Genomic DNA, 19,955 nt, shown 5'->3' on the forward strand with positions numbered 1-19,955 from the left:
TAGCAAAAGCACCAATGTTGTTTCTATAAGAACAGATTTGACATAAGAAACTTCAAAGTCCCAAGAGTTCTAGTTATGTCTACGCTGCATGCTTACATGATAGATGGAAATTCAGTTTTTTAAGAGCTTTGAATCCTCCGGTACGGTGAGACAGCCCCACCTGAGATCTTCATTCAGCCAACTCAGCTCTCCTGAGCAGACCAGAAGCTTCATGTTTTGTCCCTTCTCCCTAAATGCCCATTAAGCCTGGAACTTTGTGGTGCCTGCCAAAACCTTTACGGAGTCAACTGTCTCTATTCTTCCAAGCCCTCCTTAAAATCCTGCCTTGTTCATGAAGTCTCATTGGCTTTAACTCTCACCTTCAACCAAAATGAAGCTTCTCTTTTTCATCTATTGAATACCAACCTTTTGTTTCCCTCAAGCCCTCAGTTGTCATTCTTGGGGAGAATGAAGCCTCGTTTGGGGCAGGGTCCACCTTTTGTTCTTGCTGACCTGTAAAGCATCAGTGGGCACGGGTGCCATTGCCCAAACAGTGGTGTGCCCTATCATGCAGATGAGCTACCTTGACATTAACCAGGCTGCTATTTATTCAGTATCATCAATGTACCATAGCAATTTACAACACAGGGATCTCTGGGGGGAAACCCAATTTTTAGCTTATTCTGTAGACACTAAGAAACACTGTTGAAGCAAGTAAGAAGCTTCTAGAAGGTTGTTGGTTTATGAAGAAATGGATGATTTTTCCATTCATTCCTTGGAAGCCCCTCCTGAAAATATCCCTCCCCAAGGAGCGATGCTGACTTTGAAATTTCAGTGTTCAAATACCGAATTAGATTTCTTGCCGGGTATAGATCCAGAGCAGTTAGCCGTATTCGTTTGTAGTTGCAAAATAGTAAAGAGTCCAGTAGCACCTTTAAGACTAACCAACTTTATTGGAGCCTAAGTTTTCAAGAGCCACAGCTCTTTTCGTCTGATGCATCTGACGAAGAGAGCTGTGGTTCTCGAAAGCTGACGATGCATCTGACGAAGAGAGCTGTGGCTCTTGAAAGCTGACGATGCATCTGACGAAGGGAGCCGTGGTTCTCGAAAGCTTATGCTAGTCTTAAAGATGCTACTGGACTCTTGCAGACTATGTGGTGTACAAGTATGTTTGCCAACCTCCAGCTGGGGCCTGGAGTTCTCCCAGAATTACAACTGATCTCTAGACTATAGAGATCAATTCCCCTGGAGAAAATGGCTGCTTTGGAGAGTGGGCTGTAGCATTATGCCCTGCTGAGCTCCTTCTGCTCTCCAAATCCCACCCTCCCTAAATTCCACCTCCAAATTTTAAGGAATTTTCCTATCTGGACTTGGCAACCTTAAATGCAAGTTTTATTTTTTGATTGTGGTGCTGTATGGTAGTGGTTTCCTAATTCCAGCATTGTGAACTGAAGTATAAAACTTTGGATAACATTTAATCCAATAAACACTTGGCCCTCTTTCTGGCCTGACTGAGCCCTTCAAGGCCACGGTATGATAAGAGGCTTTAAACAGGCTCAGTTTCAAAATATTATATGAAATTTTGTTGACACAATGATAAAACTTGATAAAATTAAAATCCAAATTGTGTGTGTTTTGGAAGCATTTTCTCTACTCTCGTTTTGGAGGCTTCTTGCCTTCTGTTCCTTTCTGATTTTTCTCCCACTTTTTGCTTTTTATTTCCTGGGTTTTTTCCTCTATTGTGGAGCTGTATATAATAAAAAGGATGTGACATTTCTTCCCACACCCCACTGCAAAAAAATGATAATCTAGAAAGGATGTGTGTGGCTGGAGGAGACAATTTTGGAAGTACAGAATTTTTAGCATGAACAACCAAGGAGCTTTAAAATGGTTTTCAACAAGGTCTATTTTTCTGTTTCTCCTGGCAGTATCCATTGTGACAGAGGCGTGATGGCATTTTTTGTTCTGACCTATAACTTAAATGTTCTCTGTTCAATGATGCTTACCATACCTTTTGCTTGAAGTAATTGTAATACTTGGTAGTTATGTAGTAGGATCAGTGTACACAGAGCTTTGGCTTGGATCCAGGATTCCAGAGTAATGTTTCCCCAGGTACCAGGATTTCTGCCCTTGGAGTGCAATTTTCCTACCTCCTCTCATTTGCAGCAATACAAAATGTCCACTGAAAATCCTGTTCCTGGGGGGAGAGGCAGGAAAACTATCCTCTGCAAATGGAAATCCTTGCTTCCATGTAAATGCAAGTCTGAATCCAACCTGTTATATTTACAACAGTCCTGTAAAGTAGACTGGTGTTATAATAGTAGTTTTATGAGAAACGGTATGGAGTAGTGGTTAGAATGTCTGAGTAGTATTCGGACGACCTGGTTCAGATTCAAAATCCACCATGAAACGTACTGGGAGATTTAGGGCCCTGTTGCAGAAAAGGAACTGAGGATGAGTTTAAAAGTCATCTAAATAGTTGCATCTTTTCCACACCATGTTTTTGCTTCCTCTTGGCTTCTTAATTGTGGTGTTCCCCCCTCCTTACACACAGTGTTGTTTGTTTGCTCTGATTTTCTGTGAGTTTTTCCTGTGTTTTTTCAGACCCTTTTTGCTGTCTGAAATCGGGGAAAACTCAGGAGAAAAACAGATGAGCAATGAGCTGCTTGTGTAAAAACCTGGTGCAGAAAAGCTTTCTAACTCCATACTCCTTTTCTTAGGGCTGAAGTACATAACACACCTTACCTGAGCTGGGCCATGGGTGTGCGACCCAGCTCACAGTGATACATGCACAGGGGGAGCTCACCTTAAACATTGCTCGTTCACGTAGCACTGCAAGGGGGCAGAAGAAGTTTCCCATTTCCTTCCCATACCATTTTTTGCTAGCAGAAACGGCTCCAGAGGCAGAGAAATGGGGTGAAAAGTCCCTGGAAGAAGCTCATTCTCCCTCCTTGCTGTGGTCCCTTGCAGCACCCAGCGCTGAGTTCCCCCAGTGTACATCTGACTATGTGTCCGGCCACACACCCATGACCTGATTCTTGTCGGTTGTTTCATGTAATTTAGCCCTTAGTCACCATATTAGAGGTTTTGAAAGGGGAGACTGTCTCTCTCCTGCCTTTTCTTTCTTTCAGAAGTGTACACTTTATTCCTCAAGAGACAGTTTTACAGAAACGAGCCTCACTGATGAATTGTTTTGTGTTACCGATTAATTCCTCAAAGAATTTAGCACGTCAGCAAATGTGCTCGTTTGAGTCACAGCTTTGTTGCTGCCACAGTCTTAAGGGTGCATCAAGATCAGAATATTAATCTCTCTGTAAAAATGATCAAAGACCTTGTGCTTGTAGTATTTGTAGAGGCAAGCCCGCTTTTGATGCCTTTGGATTAGACAAAGAGTGGTGTTGGATTTAACTTTTCAGAGTGAACATTTTAATGGAGACAGGTCTAAAACATGGATCTCTGTCATTATGGGGGGTGAGAGACGCACCCAAAACTGTTGTGATCTCGGCATCTGTTGTTTGCCTTTGAGAAGAAACCGAAGAATTCAGCCGAAGGTAACTCTTGTGGGAATTTTAGTATTTCACCCCCTGCAAAATGTGTGCATGTGCATTGGATAATAAGGATGTTCTTTCTCTGCATGATATAGTTGCAAGGCAGAAGCACAACTGAGCTAATATCTTCTGTATCAAATGAGTTCTGCATTAATTATTTGTTAGATTAACCTATGAAATCTGAAAGGAAGAAGGAAGATGAGTCTCTCAGGATAAGGAAATATTTAAACAAATGTTTGTTTAAGACAGCCAGAGTAAATTGTTGTAAACCACGAGACTTCTAAAAAAATTATTTGCTTATGTTTAAAGGGTAACTATTTCCTTCTTCTCCAAACTACAATAAAATTGATTCTAACACTTTTAAACATTCAGTTCACTGACTCTGGAATTAGATAATTTGGAGGCTTTGTTTTAAAAGTTGTTTCTATGAATCAGGTTGGGCTGGATCCAGTGGATCTGTTCCTCTTGTTGTGCTTTCCTTTTTTGATCCTCTTGCATCTGGGGAAAGCTGCTTGTACTGGAGGAAAACGACAGTCCTAGCAGAACAGAAACACAAGATCCAAAGCCTTTTCAGAATTCTTTCTTAGACAAAATGGCAGCCTAAAAGTTCACAAGAATATTTTAAAGTGGATAAACACCCTTTCCCCCCCTATATTGTTATGCTATATCGTATTGAAAAGCAACTACTTAAAAGCCGTTTTACATTAGCATTTGGGAAAGGAGACTTGCCTTTTCCTCAAGGGCAAGAAGCACAGTGAGAAATGCAAAATTTTCCCTCTCCCAGATTTTCTGTGTGTACCAGAAGAAAGTTAGCCTTTCAAGTTGCCCCTTAAAATGTTTTGCAATGCTAAAAAACTAGAGAGGAGAGGGAGAAATCAGCCTTTAGAATACTTGGGACAGCAGGCAGTTGGCAAACGTCAGGGTCAAATTTACGGTCACCCCTTGCATCCTGGTTGACAGTTGATCCCTAGAATAATAGCAGTGGTTTTTATCCGCACTACTGCAAATGTTTTCTGAGGGTATCTGTAGTGCCTTGTGCTAGAAACCTCTGGACTCATTTACAGAGAGGGGTTGGACATGTTTAGAAATAATGGCTGATCGCTAAGGAAAGCCAAACTTTGTCAGCCCCTATCATATGTTTGGAAACAAATATTTTTTAAAAAATATTTTATTAAAACAAAAAGATGGATAAAGGAATGGGAAAAGAAAAACAATATAAAGTTGTGTGCTACAAGGATTATCAAAGTACAGAGTACAGAAATCATAAAGGTGCTAGAATAATAATTAAAACTGTTTAGTGTATACGTTTTCAAACAAACAATGTGCAGAATTCAAACCTGTTTCTACTCCTTATCTTACAAAAATTAAAAACTCATTATTCCATTATTACCCTATCTTATCATTACCTTTTCATAACAATAACAATGCTGATTTCTTAATACAACTAATTATCATAACCTTTAAGAGTTAGCTTAATATTGGGATTATTAATATATTTTCAAATAAACAGCTCATGCAGAATTCAAACCTATTTCTATTCCTTATCTTAGAAAATGATAAAGTCCTTATTACCCCTATTTTGTCATGGAAACAAATATTTTTTCATAGTTGTCTTACAGTCATGGACTCAGACTTGGGAAAAGTTAGTTGTATTTTAAAACCTGAACTCAAAATTATAGCCAACACATAGCTGCCACTGAAAAGCAGCAGTCCTGTGTCTCCTTTCTGTCTCCTTTCTTAATACAGAATAAGGCAAAGCTGACCTGATGTTACTGAGTTGTAGATTTCCCCTCTTGAGCTGGAAGCCCTGAAATAGAGCAGGAAGCAAGGCACTCATGGTGTGACATCACCACATCGTATGTAGTACCAAAAAGAGGAGAGGTGTGGCTTTTTGCTCTTTGCTTTTAACAGCATTGTCAGTTCTGGCTGTAGTTGTGGCCCTTGAAATCAATGGGGCTTTTTGTGACTTGGGTGCAAACTGTGCACTACATGCCAATGCATGTCCCAGAGCCCTGATGCTTAAGCCCCTCTCTGTTGGGGGAATTTAAGGAAGGAAGTTCGTAACAGAAGGGGGTGCCTAAACCTTTCTTTTCCCACTGCTTCCACACTCCAACTTGCAGCACTCTATCCAATCCAAATCTGCTCAGTTTGGATCCAGTCTGCAGCAATGATGGGTGGAGGCTCACCTATAGGGACCCCTTGGCTCTTTCCATGTCCCCAGTGACCCCTTGACTTTGACCTGAAGTTGGCTCACTGATTTCAGCAAGAATTAATCACAAGAGAGAGAGAAAAATAAGAAAGCAGAAAGATATCGCCCTCTAGCTCCAGCAGACTAAATGAGATGAGCCCCCAGAAGGTTTCATACCTGACAGGTTTTTGAGTATCAGTCAGGAAGGGTAGTTTAAAAAGACAAAACTGGTGGCAGGGCAAAGGCTTTGCTATACACTGGAGCTGTGCTGTGTGCTGTGAAATGCCAGAAGAGAAACTTCAGTCCATTATAACCTCTCCAGATCCAAGCCCAGCTCTGGAAGGCAGCACCAGCCCATTTCCATTCCTGGCTGCCCTCCCACACAGTTTTAGACTGGAGAGGTGAAATTGACAGAACCTTCAGGGAGGTGAAGATGAAATTAACAAACCCTCTAATGATCAATCTCTGCAGGCTCTGTCTTTTTAAACTACGCTTCCCGGCTAACATTGCATCTCCCTACACTTGACGAACATGTGCCAAGGCATCTTGTGTAGAAAGACTCTATATTGTCACTTAGTCAAAGGCAAGGATCACTGTCTCCTGCAGGAGGTGGTGTTTGCCTTGTCAAGAAGATGAGGCTTTTCTTTACTTGATCATCTTTAAGTTTTTTTAATCACCTTTTGGGGTTCATCCGCTGCCTCCAGATTAGGGCCACTGGAAAACTTTGGTTTATGACAGACTTGTTCTTGTGTACTTCTTTGTTGGCTAGAGAGACTGAGTTTGCTAGGAACTGCAAAACCCAAGAGACATCTCTGCAAGTCTGAAACAATTAATTATTCCCAGAGCAAGTACCCGAGGTAGCTGTTTGTTCTTGGGCAAGCGTGAACTGTAGATGCTTAAGGGGAGCGGGGGATCTGGGTGCTGTGATATGGCGGTAGATCACCAATGTGATACTGTGGATTTAAGTTTCAGATAAGGCCACAATAGATGGTAATCAGCCTCACTGCTAAGGAGCACGGAGGCTTCTGAGGGTGATAAAATTGGGTGGCTCAGAGCTATGCCGTTCATAAGGCCTTTGTATAATAGGAAGGTGAGCAGAGGATGCCTCTGAACCAAACAAAAGGCCCACCCAGCGAAGCCGTCTGGGCAGTTCCACCCAACAGTTTGCCCTTCTTCCCTATTTTTCATTTCACTTGACTTTGTCCTGCCAGTCCTGTTGTTCTTGGCCATGAAAATCCTGCTCTTTCTCCCGTCCTGCCCCATATGATGGGAAAGCTGCCCCCAAATACTGTTGTAACACAACGAGCCCTCCTTTCCTTGAAAACTGCTGTCATACCACTAGAAGGAAGAAATGCCCGTTTTAGGAACTCCCCATCAGTTCCTTTTCATCTTGCCATAATAGATCCATATCTTCTTCCAGAGAAGTGGAATCTAAATCAGCTTGCTGCTCTTTCAAGAACCACCTGCTGTCCAAAGAGGAAAAAGCAAAATAAAACCCCACTGGATATGCCCAAGACCTTGGCCATGATTAAAATGATCTCTTTCCAAATCTAGCAACTGCATTTATCTGAACGTGGGATTTCCCTGATCCTTCATTCCAGACCCCTTTGAATCCAGGGCGATCCTTTATTCAAATAAACATAATCCCACAAGTGAGCAGCACTTGGTAATAGCGGAAGTGCTGGCAGTGGAATCCCGTCCTTTTGTAGCCATTTAAGTCAATGGGTTTGGAAGTGTAACTCTGCTTAGGGTTCCACAGTCTGTCCCATTGTGTGCCACTTACAAAGAAGGTGGGCAGTTCTCCATGCCAGTGGTTATCCTTGGATTCTTCATTTACGTCTTCATAGTTTCGGTGACCACTTACTGCCAGGTGTCCACAAGGGAGCTGATTTTAAGTTATCAGTGGGTTGGATCCAGACTAAACGTTGCCCCTCCAGAAGTGAGGTGTGATTCCTGCCAATTCCCCTTTCCTGCGGAAGACCCCCCCTATTTGCTTCTCATGGCATTCCTGAGGGTCCCCTTTCTGCCAGGAGCAGCATTTGCAGGGGTCAGTGGACTGCAGCTGGAGGAAGGAGGCGGCAGGAAAGCTCAGTTCCACCAATGAGTGGAAAACTTGGGGCCAGACTAAATGTGCTTGTTTTTAAAGAGCTGGGTCCCAACTCAAGTTCCCTGAAGCTGCAGGGAAATGGCTTTTTAAAAAAGAAACTCCCAAAGAGGCTTGGAACACCACCACAGGAGAAGGAAGGGCTCCTGTCTCCCCCCCCCCCCCCGCAAGCTCTTTTCCCACCCCAAAACAATACTGGGGGAGTAATTTCTCCATTTCTTCTGCTCCACATGAAATATTCTGTGCACATGGAGAAGTAAAAATGGGGGGATAACTCCTCCCTGTTCAGGGGGAAAGCAGGAGCCTTCCCTTCCCGCAGCGGCATTCTGAGCCCACATGGGCTCTCCTTTCTTTTTTAAAAGCCAGTCCCAGCAGCTGCTGTGCTGTTACGGGGAACTTGAGTTACGTTCAGGGAACGCAGACCCAACTCTTTAAAAACAAGCACATCCAGTCTGGCTCTTAGGCTGGAGCCAACCCAATGTAATCAGACAGTACTTTGATAAGCCAAGGAAGTCCAAGAAACTGGTGAAAGACAACTCTGACTAAGGCCAACTTCCTTTCACATCACATACTAGTTCAGGGGCCTTGTTGCAAGGCCAATTCTCAAGTTGAAATGTAGTAGTCCTCAAAGTTTGGTGCCTGAACAGGAGCCCGTGATGTCACCTTCAAGTAGGAATCCTTGGACAAGAAAATATCGGAAACCTGAACGGATAGCTGAGTTGTTTAGAGTCTGGGAAGCCTCCCTTCTCCATCATCAAAAGATTGACCCCTGTCTTGTGATTAGGAGGAGGAGCTGTCTTACATGTTACAACTACAGATTTTACCTTTTCAAAAAATAACTGCTTTGCCTTCTCTCTTTCTTTTGGGTCCAGAATCTCTTACGCCCATGGGCAAGATCCAGCTCCTTATTTTAGGTACAGATTCTAGCCAATGGAGGTGCTTTAGCAGTAAAAAACAATCCTCCATCGCCTTTACTGAGCTTAATTATGGAACTGTGTTTTCCAGTCATCCCAAACAGAGCCAAAGCTGCCATCTCAGGAGAGCAACCGCGCGGGATCAAACAAAGTTTTCCTTCAGGTATCTGAACCGTGAATTCCTCGGAAAGAAGGTGCCGTCAGTGTGAACTTCCAAGGGCCACCCAGTTACTGAAAAATGGGCCCAGTCTCAGCTGGCCTACTTTTTAGGTAGGATGAGGTGGCCTGGAACAGGTGTCAGATCTTGGAATTATCAATCATTTAGTTAGGTTTGGTTTAGCCATATTTTTACTACTGGGGAGGGAAATGTTGGATTTCCTGTTCCAGGCATTAAAGTGTTTAGGGCTGTCTTAGGGGCTGAGGTTGCTGCCTTCTCATGGGATAGGAAAGTTTCCACTTTGTGCTAAGACAGTGTGTGGAACAGGGCTTTTGAAAAGCCTAAAATCTTCCCATCAATTAGCAGTCTGGGTGGAAATGGGTGGACTGAATCCAGCCCCCCCTCTTTCCTTCCCCCAAAAGCCAATTGAGAGATTGTACCTTTTTAAAAAGTAGCTTGTGCATGCAGTCTGGGGTTGTGGGTCAAGGAAGAGGACTTTTTATGCAAGTCCCAGGTACCTATGCAACTCCTGCTGTCCAGGAGTTGCATAGGATATGAGTTTGGGAATATGGTTCTGCATGCACTTACTACCTACGTGGATTGGGGTGAAGATATTTGAGGCTGGGAGATATTAACTGAACTAGTTCCATATGCTTAAATGGGCTTTGGGACTTCCGTTTCTTGAACAGTAGAACTCCCATCCACATAACTATTCACAGAACAATTTGCTGTTTTTACAACTGAATGAAGCTGCAAAAAGTAGTTTGTACTATTACTACATAGGGGCTTATCGATTGGAAGAAAAAAGTCAAATGTCATAAGGTATTTGCCAGTCCTTGCATTTACTTAAGTGACACTTTTGGATCCTATCCATTGTTTCCTTCCTATTTATTTGATTTTAAAAAAAAAATTAAAATTTTTTTAGACACAACATTCTAAAACAGCTTACTGATTGGCATCAATTTAAAATATACATACATCAAGATCAAATGGAAAAATATTAATCACACAAACATTTTGCACCAGCAGACTAAAACACTGCAAATGCACCAGAATCTGTCCTGGTTGCTCATAAGGGCCATTTCCACACTACTCACCTTCTTCCGGAACGCTGCGGAAGGCGGCGAAAAAAATGCCAGGAGCAACAAAAAGGTGTGGAAACGGCCATTGTCTCTATATCACTATTGGCAACCAAAACTTATTTAAAACATCAGTTTGCTAATGATTTCTGTTGTATGCCTTTTGGACAAATATATTTTAACATTTTACTTACTTGATAAAATCAAATCCAAGCTGTTGGTGATTTGTTCTAATTTCCTTTTTCCCCCTTCAGAAATTAAACAACAGTGTTAGTGCTCTCCCTCACCTGGAATGCCAAGCAAAATCAAATGTAGTTTCAAGTGCTTTAAAGCCCCAGCCACAAGATGGCATTCTTCCACAGATAGCCTCAAAGACCGTGCGGAGTACATCACATCAGGTAAACTGAAGCAAAAACTGCTGCTATGTTTTTGTATTGCATTGTTGCAATCTATTGTCAGATACGAAGAGTGGAACAAGGAAGGAGTCTTTATAATCCAGGCAGAGGGTGGGAGGGGTACTGTAGATTAGAGTGTCAGGAAGCTAGATATAATGCATGCTGTAATTAGCATCATAGGGTGCAGGTAACCGTTAGTGACCAAACTCCCACAGAGTCTCCCTACATGAGATATCTTACATGAGAACGCTCAAGTGTAGAGAGACGCAATGTTAGCTAGGAAGAGTAAAAAAAACCAGAACCGATGGCTCTGTCAATTTCACCTCTCTGCAAAGATCACTCCTCAGAGGGTTTGTTAATTTCCTCTTGGAAGCAAAGAGGAAATTTAACAAATCCTCTGAGGAGCCATCTTTGCTGGATCTGTAGAGAGGTGGAATTGACAGAGCCTTTGGCTCTGTCTTTTTAAACTACTCTTCTAGGCTAGCATTGCGTCTCCCTACACTTGAGCGTTCTCATGTAAGATGTCTCAGACATACCATGTTCCTGGCATGTCTGAATGCAGAAGAAAATACTTTTGTGTGTTTTCTGCAGAAACCAAACGTGCACGGCACTGATTGGTCAGTCTGGATGGTTTCAAAGTGCCAAACAAGTATTTAATCTAATAAACCTGTAAGAAACTTCAAATCTCCCCTTTGCCACCAGGCTTCCCCTTTAACTGTCCGTCTGTCATCTGACTATATAATGTGTGTGTGTTTCACTTAGCAGGAAAGCAGAGCTCAGGGCCAGCCATTTGCTCCAACTGTGCCTGAAAGCAGCAGCAGAGCTCTGTCCAGCAAGGCAGAGCTAGAAAAGGCCCATGGTTTCAAGCAGCCCTTGACTGCAGCAGGTACGGTATGGACTCTGGGGATAGCATGTAGCACATGCATCTCTGCTTTTAAAGGACCTTTGGTAGGAGTGGGGTCTGTGTAGCATTATGATGGAACTGTGGAATGTTTTTAAACAGAGGAAGCCTCTAATTCAAGCCTCTCTATAGATCCCCACTGACTTTATAGCCTTTCTATAGCCCCCAACAGAATTGGTTTTGGGTACTGAATTTGTTAATTGTCCTTAGGCCATCCTTCTACTTTTCTACACAATTTGATTGCCTTGGGTTTGATGCTTTTGAGAAGTGCCCCACCTGCACTGTGGTGCACTCATGTGCTCTTGGGGCTTCTCTGCTTTTCTCTGATCTTTCCCAACCTGATTTGCTGTGAAGTTTTGGGGGAAATTACAGTAAAGCTTAGATGGCTTTTGTGGGGGTGGGAAAGTTCAAATTTTCTTGGCCTCACCCAGAGCTGATATTCCCCATGATCAGTTGCTGCCCCCTGACAACACTTGTCTGGTTGGCAGGGGGGTATTAAAGGGGGAAATTGGGGGTTCACTGGCCTGTACACTTGCTGGCTAGCGATGTAATGACATTGCTGGCAGATACAGTGATGTCACTTGCCATGTGCCCTGAAGTGATGTCAGCACGTCACTGGTGATGTCACTTGCCATGTGCCCTGAAGTGAAGTCAGCACGTCACTGGTTTGGGGGCAAAAAACAGTGAGTCCCCCCCCCTCCAAACCACTGCAGTTCTGGCAGGTGGGCAACGTTATGATATTACTTCTGGAAGTGGCAATATTACATCACTGGTGTATTACATCACTGGTGAGAACACACAGTAGCTGTGTCACCCCCCACCCTCTGTCAAGGGAAATCTGACAATCTTATTCCATCCCAGGCAGCCATTTTCCCTGCCTTTGTTCCTGTGGCAACCATCTCGCTTCCAACAGGGGCTTCTTTTTTGCTTTTTAAACCAGCAATTGAATATCATTATAACATTATATGCTTTCTTCCTTATATGATATGCTTTCCCCCTTATATCTCTGCGATGTAAGAGGCTAGAGACTTACTCTTTAAAAAAATGAAAACTGCCTATTCAGAGAACCTGACACACACATTGTTATAGTGATATTCAACTGCTGATTTTTAAAACACTCCTCAAACAGCTGTGGTGGTGTAGGGGAATGGCTACTGCCGCAGCACTTATGAAGGAAATGCAGGGAAACCTGACATATGGAAACCCCATTGCCACTGCAGTGCAATGCTGAAACTCCTTTCCCTGGGAGAGTCATCTGCCCCCCTCTATTGCTGTCTTCGGCCAGTGGGTGAAGAAGACCTTTTTGTTTTGTTCAGGATGCCCTCCATAACTGTTACTTGCCCTCCTCCCTGTTCTTTCTGTTGTATGTTTATGTTTTCACAGAATTGTTCTTATACTTTTTAAAATGTTGTTTTAATTTTTTTAAAGTTTTGATGTTCATCACCTTCAGGAGCCTATTTCAGTAGAAATGCAGCATACAAATATCTTAAAAGAGATAAATGCTAGCAACCATAGCCTGTCCCCACAAGGAACCCCCTTAGCCTCTCTTCTACACTGTGGGGATAATATTGGCCTGACACTTTAAAGGGGCAATACAAACCTTTCAAATATGATGGGGAGTGTCTTCATGCATCCAGATTGATTAATGTTGCTGCAATAGCCAATCGTGTTAATATTCAATAGTCGTCGTCTTCTCTAAACCAGAAGCCTTGAAACATTTTAAAAGTCACCTAACGCTATATGAACAACGAGAAATTAAAGAATATAAAGAGCTGTGGTATCTTGGGCTGGGAGCTAAAAAGATCGAAGGGTGCGTTGATGCAGAGAGCAACAATTCCTATGACGATGATCATGGTTCTTACAGAAAAGTAAGTAGCAGCTATTATAGTTGTTTTTTGTGCCTTGCTTTCCAAGCACAGTGGATGGAATACATGGCCTTTGACTTACAAGGCACAAATTCTGTTGTTGGTAATATATTGGAGCTTTCCAAAGAGAAGTTCTGATGTAACAATACCCACCCAACCCCTTAGATTTCGCTCCCTCTTTCCCCTTGCTCCTATGCAATAAGCCAAGAGAGCTGAGTTTGTCCAGAGGCTGGGTGGTGTTTGCAAAGGAAACCCAAGCTTCCTTGTGTAATTCCTTTGTCAGCTCCCCAAACATTCTTAAGAGTGTTGGGGTACCCCTAGAGTAATACTGCCACACACCCTATTTATCTTAAGGAGAAAGTGCCAAAGCAGGATTACAGCTGAACATCAAGAAGACAAAAGTCTACTGAAGAATGACACAATTTTAAAGCTGACAGTGAGGAAACTGAAATGGTTCAAGAGTTTCTATTCCTTGGCTCAAGCATCAACCAAAAGGGAGACTGCAATCAAGAAATCAGATGAAGATTAAGACTTGGAAGAGCAGATGTGAGGGAGCTAGAGAAGATCCTCAAAGATAAAGATGTCTGTCTAGGAACCAAGATCAAGATAATCCAAACTATGGTATTCCCCATTACTATGTATGGATGTGAAAGCTGGATGGTGAAGAAAGTTGACAGGAAGAAAATTGATTCCTTTGAAATGTGGTGCTGGAGGAGAGTTTTGCAGATACCATGGACAGCCCAAAAGACAAATAAGTGGGTACTAGATCAAATCAAGTCTGAATTCTCTCTAGAAGCTAAAAGGACAAGACAGAGGCTATCGTACTTTGGTCAGGTCATGACTCGGCAAGATTCTCTGGAAAAGTCAATAATGCTAGGAAAAGTGGGAGGCAGTAGGAAAAGAGGAAGACCTACAGTGAGATGGCTGGACTCAATAAACAAAGCCACCTCCTCCAGTTTGTAGGATCTGAGCAAGTTTGTTAATGATAGGATGTTTTGGAGGTCTTTCCTTCATAGGGTTGCCATGAGTCAGAGGTGATTTGACAACACATAACACACACACCCTATTTATCTACTCTTCTCAAATGCCTGTTTTGCATTGGGGGAACTAGAAATCAAGAGAAATTGGTAACACAGAGAGTAGTCTAATTGTGGTTAGGAAAACTACTGCACTCTTAGTTCCTGAAACAGGAAAAAGCTTGATTCTCTACTAAATCTATGTAGTTGGTGTGCTGCCTCTGAGAAAATAACTTTAAAAATAGAGATTTCCTAATCTGAATGCAACTGAATGCTTATCCATGTCTCATTAAGGCTTCTAACTGTTCAGATTAAAGATTTTATCATATATTCTGCACAGCATTCAGACCTGGAAGTGAGACTTGAAAACAGCTTTTGCTCCTTTAGAGAAACTTGTTTGTCAGTACAAAATAATTTATAGGGATCTTCTTGCAATACTCTCCCCACCAAGACACTGAGACTCCTCTTAAAAATTTAATGATTTCTTTTATTGAAATACACTCTAGTATTTTTAATAAAGCAAGATATCAAAATATAAATGCTTATTAAGATAAAACCTACAAAGCTGGAACAGATAAAGACATTGGTATCTCTCTTCACCCTTGGACAGAGCAGATGGGTGTGTGGTGTGCATACTGAGAAAAGATTCTAGTTATCATCACATATACCCACACAAAAGCTGCAGGCTGCTTTAACCCTCTCCTTTCCAGCTGGATGTGTCAGAGGTGGCAGGCCAGTCTGTTCCCAGGGGCTTAGCCTGCTCTAAACTCCCTGGCCAACCAATGTGAGCCCCCCATCACCGGGTTTCACTGCTTAACGTCCCAGATATGAAAATGTATCCACCTGGCCTCTTGTGACATCTTCCAGGCTGGGTGTCTCCAAATGCTGTCCATTCTCAGTGATCCATCTCCATAAACTGGTTGCTCTGTACTGGGCGACCATTTGGGCTGGTTTTATGTCTGGAGGTGCTACAACATGGATGTACTTGTCTAAGGTGATTTGGGTCTCATGTTTTCATTTAAAACAGTGTAGGATATTTCATATGTTTTGCTCCTGGTGGGTGATCTCTGTGTAAACCAGCCTTGAAGTTCGGAGCAGTCCAGAATATTTTGTTATGCCAGGGAAGGAACTGTCGATGCCTTCTCCTACACTGCTGGTGGGACAGTTGGAGCTTGGTCCCTGTAGCGAAATAAGCTCTAAATGTATTTATGTATTTGTAATGCAGTATTCTTTTAACCTTGTTGTTTCTTTTTTGTAAGTGGATAACTTGAATTGCTGCTATATGCCAATAAAGGCTAACTTGAACTTGAACTTGGTCCCTGTAGCAATGCAGGTTCAGGAGGCAGTATCTGTCACTTCCCATGCTGCTAATGGCTGAAAGCAAGCCAAACCTTTTCAGAGTGGCTGCAGCCTTTTTACTGTGTGGCCTCCAAGCAGGTGACTTGGCTGAGTAACAGGCTCTGCTTGGATTGTGGGCCAAAAAGTGCAGAGAGCATTTTCCACACTGTCCTGATAAGGAGTCAGTCTCTCTCTCTCTCTCTCTCTCTCTCTCTCTCTCTCTCTCTCTCTCTCTCTCTCTCTCTCTCTCTCTCTCTCTCTCTCTCTCTCTCTCTCTCTCTCTCTCTCATATGGCCAGACCCTCTTTTTTATCTTTGGTGTAGTTGATGTTCTTCCCTAACTGCTGGGAGGACAGGGAACATCACCTGCACAAGAGGTAAGAAGAAAGAAAAGTCTGGCCTGTGTTTCTTCCTTCCCTCTGGTAAGACTCTGCCATGGGTGAATGTTTGTTGGGCACCTGGGCATTCTCATCACAGGGAAGGAAGAGCATCAGGCAAGGTGTGGGAATAACCATTCTTGACGTGGAAATCCAATGGGAGAGACTAGTCAGCCTCCAGAGTCTCCGCAACGTATATTCAGGAGGCCTGCCCAACTTGTGGGCCACCAAGCTGAATGCAACCAGCCAACCATGTTTTGTGCTCTGCAAATCTGCAAAAAAATAAATCTGCAAAAAAGGGACGTTCCAGACACACCTGGAAGGCTTCAATATGTACCCGATGAACTGTATTTGACTTGGTGGATCTCAGTCAGATATAGAGAGTCGGAGACACAGCAACACCCCTTGCTGTGAAAAACTTCCATCCAATTTAAACAAATGAGAAGGCTGGTGGACAAGTGAAGCCAAGATAGTGAAAGAGCAGAGTTCCCACATAGGCAGGCAGAGAGCTGGGTGGCTGTGGTGGAGAACTGAATGATGGATCGGGGCCTGAATCCAACTATGTTCCCGAAACCTAAGGCCACTTCAGTTTTCTTATGGGGAGGATGGCAGTTTCTACTCATTCCCCTTTCCCATGACAGACACCCCCACTATGCTGTTTCTGAAGGTCTGCTGATTCCCAGGATCAAAGTTCTGGGTGTGAGGAGCTCAATGGGCTGCCGTGGGAGAGTGGAAAATTTCTGCTTCGTCTTGTGAAAAATGCGTTTAAGCTTTTCTAACTGCAGGCCAAAGAATGTACATTCATGGTGTATCTGTGTGTGTGTGTGTGCATGTATGTATGCATGCGTATATAAAATGTGATAATTAGGCATATATGGCCTCCACTTCCCTCTTGTTTAGGTTCTGAGTGACCATCTTGCCTACAGATACGAAATATTGGCAGTTATTGGGAAAGGATCATTTGGGCACGTCATGAAGTGTTTGGACCACAAGACAGGTGAAAAAGTCGCAGTGAAAATAATAAGGAACAAAAAGAGGTAGGGCGCATCCACTTTTTTTTTAATAAGCCAAAATGCAGGAGGCCAGTTGAAGGGGCCAAAGAGGCTGCTATGATGTTTGGCAATGTTAGAAGTATTTGATTATTTTCACAGTGGATTTCTAAATCAAATAAAGAATTCCCTTTATTGTGTAGCCAAAACAATCGTAACAGGTAAAAAATCCTTATGTTTGGAAAACGATACGCTTCTGGTTGAACAAATAAATGGAATAATTCACATTTAAAACAAACAAACCTGTAAGCTGCTTTGTGTTTGCAGAGTATCTACACAACAATAAGTCAAGAGAACTGATTAAAGAGTAAAGAAAGTTTATTTAGGAACTAACATACTTGATAGAAAAGTGAAGCGATAGAGATACGTGTCTAGCTATCTAGCTGACTGAGACAGAGAGAGAGATTCTGAGAAGAAGGAGGATATTACTCATGATAGTCTTTCTACACGTTGCAAATTACCTGGAGACGCTGAAGTGCAGGATGTTATGTGTGGTCCTCAGTTCATGTACAGGCTATTCTTACTCGGTGCACATGAATGCTATTTTCATGGAAGCTCCCTCTGTGTGATTGGATCTTCATGTAAGTCCAACTCTATTTTCGCTGTGAGGCTCCACAGACTTGCCAATTTGCATTTCTTTAAGGTGTGAGAAACTGTCAAGATCTGCATTTCAATGCAGATGTGGGAGGTGGAGGAAACTGGGATACTTTCAGTAGCTGAGGAGGATTGAAGGCATGAATGTACTCATGGGGAGCAAATTTGAAGTGTGACTGTGTGAGCGAGTGCTGGGAAGTTGGAAGGGGAACACGTGAAATGAGGTTCACTTGAGCATCCCTAGGTACTTCGTAACGTGTAGGGCCAAGCTACAAGTGACGAATGACACTTGAACAGCAAGTGAACAGACTCACGTGTATTCCTCCCTGTTCACTTGCGCTCCACTTGCGCTCCGCTTGGTAGTGATCAAGTGGAGTGCAAGTGGAGCACAAGTGAACAGGGAGGAATACATGTGAGTCTGTTCACTTGCTGTTCAAGTGTCATTCGCCACTTGTAGCTTGGCCCGTAGAGAGACTGTCATAATCTGGAGACAAGACAAGAAAATGACACCCAATAGAAAGAGAGGTGCTGACCTCACATTCCTATCTAACTACCCCTTGCTGCCCCTTGTAGGGTCTTCTTCTCTTCCTCTGTGTACATCATACATTGCTTTCTCCAGCACTTTGATCTCTAATTTGGAAAATTAAACCTGAATAAATTTTATTATCCTAAAACAAAAAGAATATGCTATATACACAATACAAAGAAGGCCTAAATAAGGAAAAAAAAACCCTGCCACATGCTATGGTCATTAGAATTGTCAGTTCCTCTGTGAAAACACTGGGTTGGGTCCAGACTAAATTTTCCATCAGCAGCATGGAACTTCCCTTTCTCCCCCCTGCCTGCCACTGAAACACACTAATTGCCACAAAATGCTGCTCCTGCAGGATGGGAGACCCTGAGGAATGATATGGGGTGGAGGTGGGGGTCAGCAGCAAGAAAGGGTAATTGGTGGAAACTGTCAGTTTTATTACAATTCATGGCTTGTTATTTTATATTGCATATTGTACACCTGTGCTAAAAGGGCTGGCTTTCTTCTGCTAGCCGAGGTGCTTTCTTCTGAAAGAAGGAGCCTCTCAGAGCCAAGCTACAAGAGACAAATTACACGAGGAGGAGCACGTGAAAGGAGTCACAATGTTAGCTGGGAAGCTGACTTTTAAAAGAGATCAGAAGGGTTTGTCAATTTCCCCTCTCTACAGAGCTGGCAAAGACCACTCCTCAGAGGGTTTGTTAATTTCCTCTTTGCCTTAGGAAGGCTCTGTCAGTTTCATCTCCCCTTCTAAGAGGCCAAGAGGAAACAAACCCTCTGAGCAAGGATCTCCTTGGCTCTGTAGAGAGGAGAAATTGGCAAAGCCTTTCAATCTCTTTTAAAACTCAGATTCCCAGCCAACATTGCAACTCCCTTCACGTGCTCCTTGTGTAATTCGTCTCTTGTAGCTTAGCTCTCACTCTTGTGTCATGGAAGCATGTTCCTCTGGAGTAAAGCACCTCTGCTAGTGGAACAGATTCACAGGATCCAACCATGTGGTGATAGCATTTTCAGTAGCAGTGCGACACATAGGAAGGATCTTGCTTCTTGCATCAGCTCACATAACTTTGCCCCCAACTTCGTATTTAGATTTCATAACCAGGCCTTGGTGGAAGTCAGCATTCTCAATACCCTTCGCCAGAAGGATGAAGACAATGTGCACAATGTAGTCCACATGAAAGAATATTTTTACTTCCGCAATCACTTCTGTATTTCCTTTGAATTGTTAGGGTAAGTCATGCTTTTCTTATTAATGAGTGGGTTTTTGGGGGGGTGGGATTTCTTTGCACTTTCTCAAAAATTCTTGCAGCTGCCATGTAAGATAGGGGCGTGGTGGCATTCTCCTGTTGAACAGGGACAGAGAGTCTCTCTACATGAGACGCCTCGGCATGTGTTTGTCAAGTGAAGGGGGACTCAATGTTAGCCATGAAGAGTAGTTTAAAAAGACAGAGCCGGTAGAGATCACGCCTCCAAGGGTCCGTTTCCACACGTCTTTCCCTTACACAAAATTGCACAAAACTCACGGAACAATGGTATCTTCATGACGTGATTTCCCGTTATAATTCTGTTTCATGCCACAATTTCTGATATCATCGCGTCATGATGGGAAATCAAGCCATGAAGACACCATCGTTCCATGAGTTTTGTACAATTTTGCACAAGGGGGAAAGACGTGTGGAAACGGCCACTACCTGTTAATTTCATCTTCGCCTCCCGAAGGCTTCATCTCTCCAGGCTAAAATTGTGTGAGATCACAGCCAGAGAGCAGCGAGGAATGGAATTGGGGCTGGAGCTGCCTTCCAGAGCTGGGCTTGGACCTCGAGAGGTTATGATGGGTTGAATTCTCCCTTCTGGCATTTCACAGCCCTTTCACACAGCTCCAGTGTATAGCAAAGCCTTTGCCCTGCCTCCAGCTCTGCCTTT

At 43.1% G+C, this 19,955-nt stretch overlaps 1 protein-coding gene across 1 annotated transcript in view; it reads left to right on the forward strand.

Moving 5' to 3' along the window:
* Positions 1-19,955, forward strand: part of DYRK4 (dual specificity tyrosine phosphorylation regulated kinase 4) — a 73,998-nt gene that overhangs the window by 24,931 nt on the left and 29,112 nt on the right. Inside the window, exons 6-12 of the mRNA XM_055000710.1 lie at positions 3,396-3,572; positions 8,825-8,896; positions 10,224-10,367; positions 11,127-11,250; positions 12,970-13,133; positions 16,761-16,897; positions 19,122-19,262. Coding sequence (XP_054856685.1) covers positions 3,396-3,572; positions 8,825-8,896; positions 10,224-10,367; positions 11,127-11,250; positions 12,970-13,133; positions 16,761-16,897; positions 19,122-19,262 — 959 coding nt within the window. The remainder of the gene's footprint in view (positions 1-3,395; positions 3,573-8,824; positions 8,897-10,223; positions 10,368-11,126; positions 11,251-12,969; positions 13,134-16,760; positions 16,898-19,121; positions 19,263-19,955) is intronic.

This window comes from Eublepharis macularius, chromosome 16 (assembly GCF_028583425.1).
Source record: "Eublepharis macularius isolate TG4126 chromosome 16, MPM_Emac_v1.0, whole genome shotgun sequence".
Taxonomy (NCBI): Eukaryota; Metazoa; Chordata; class Lepidosauria; order Squamata; family Eublepharidae; genus Eublepharis; species Eublepharis macularius.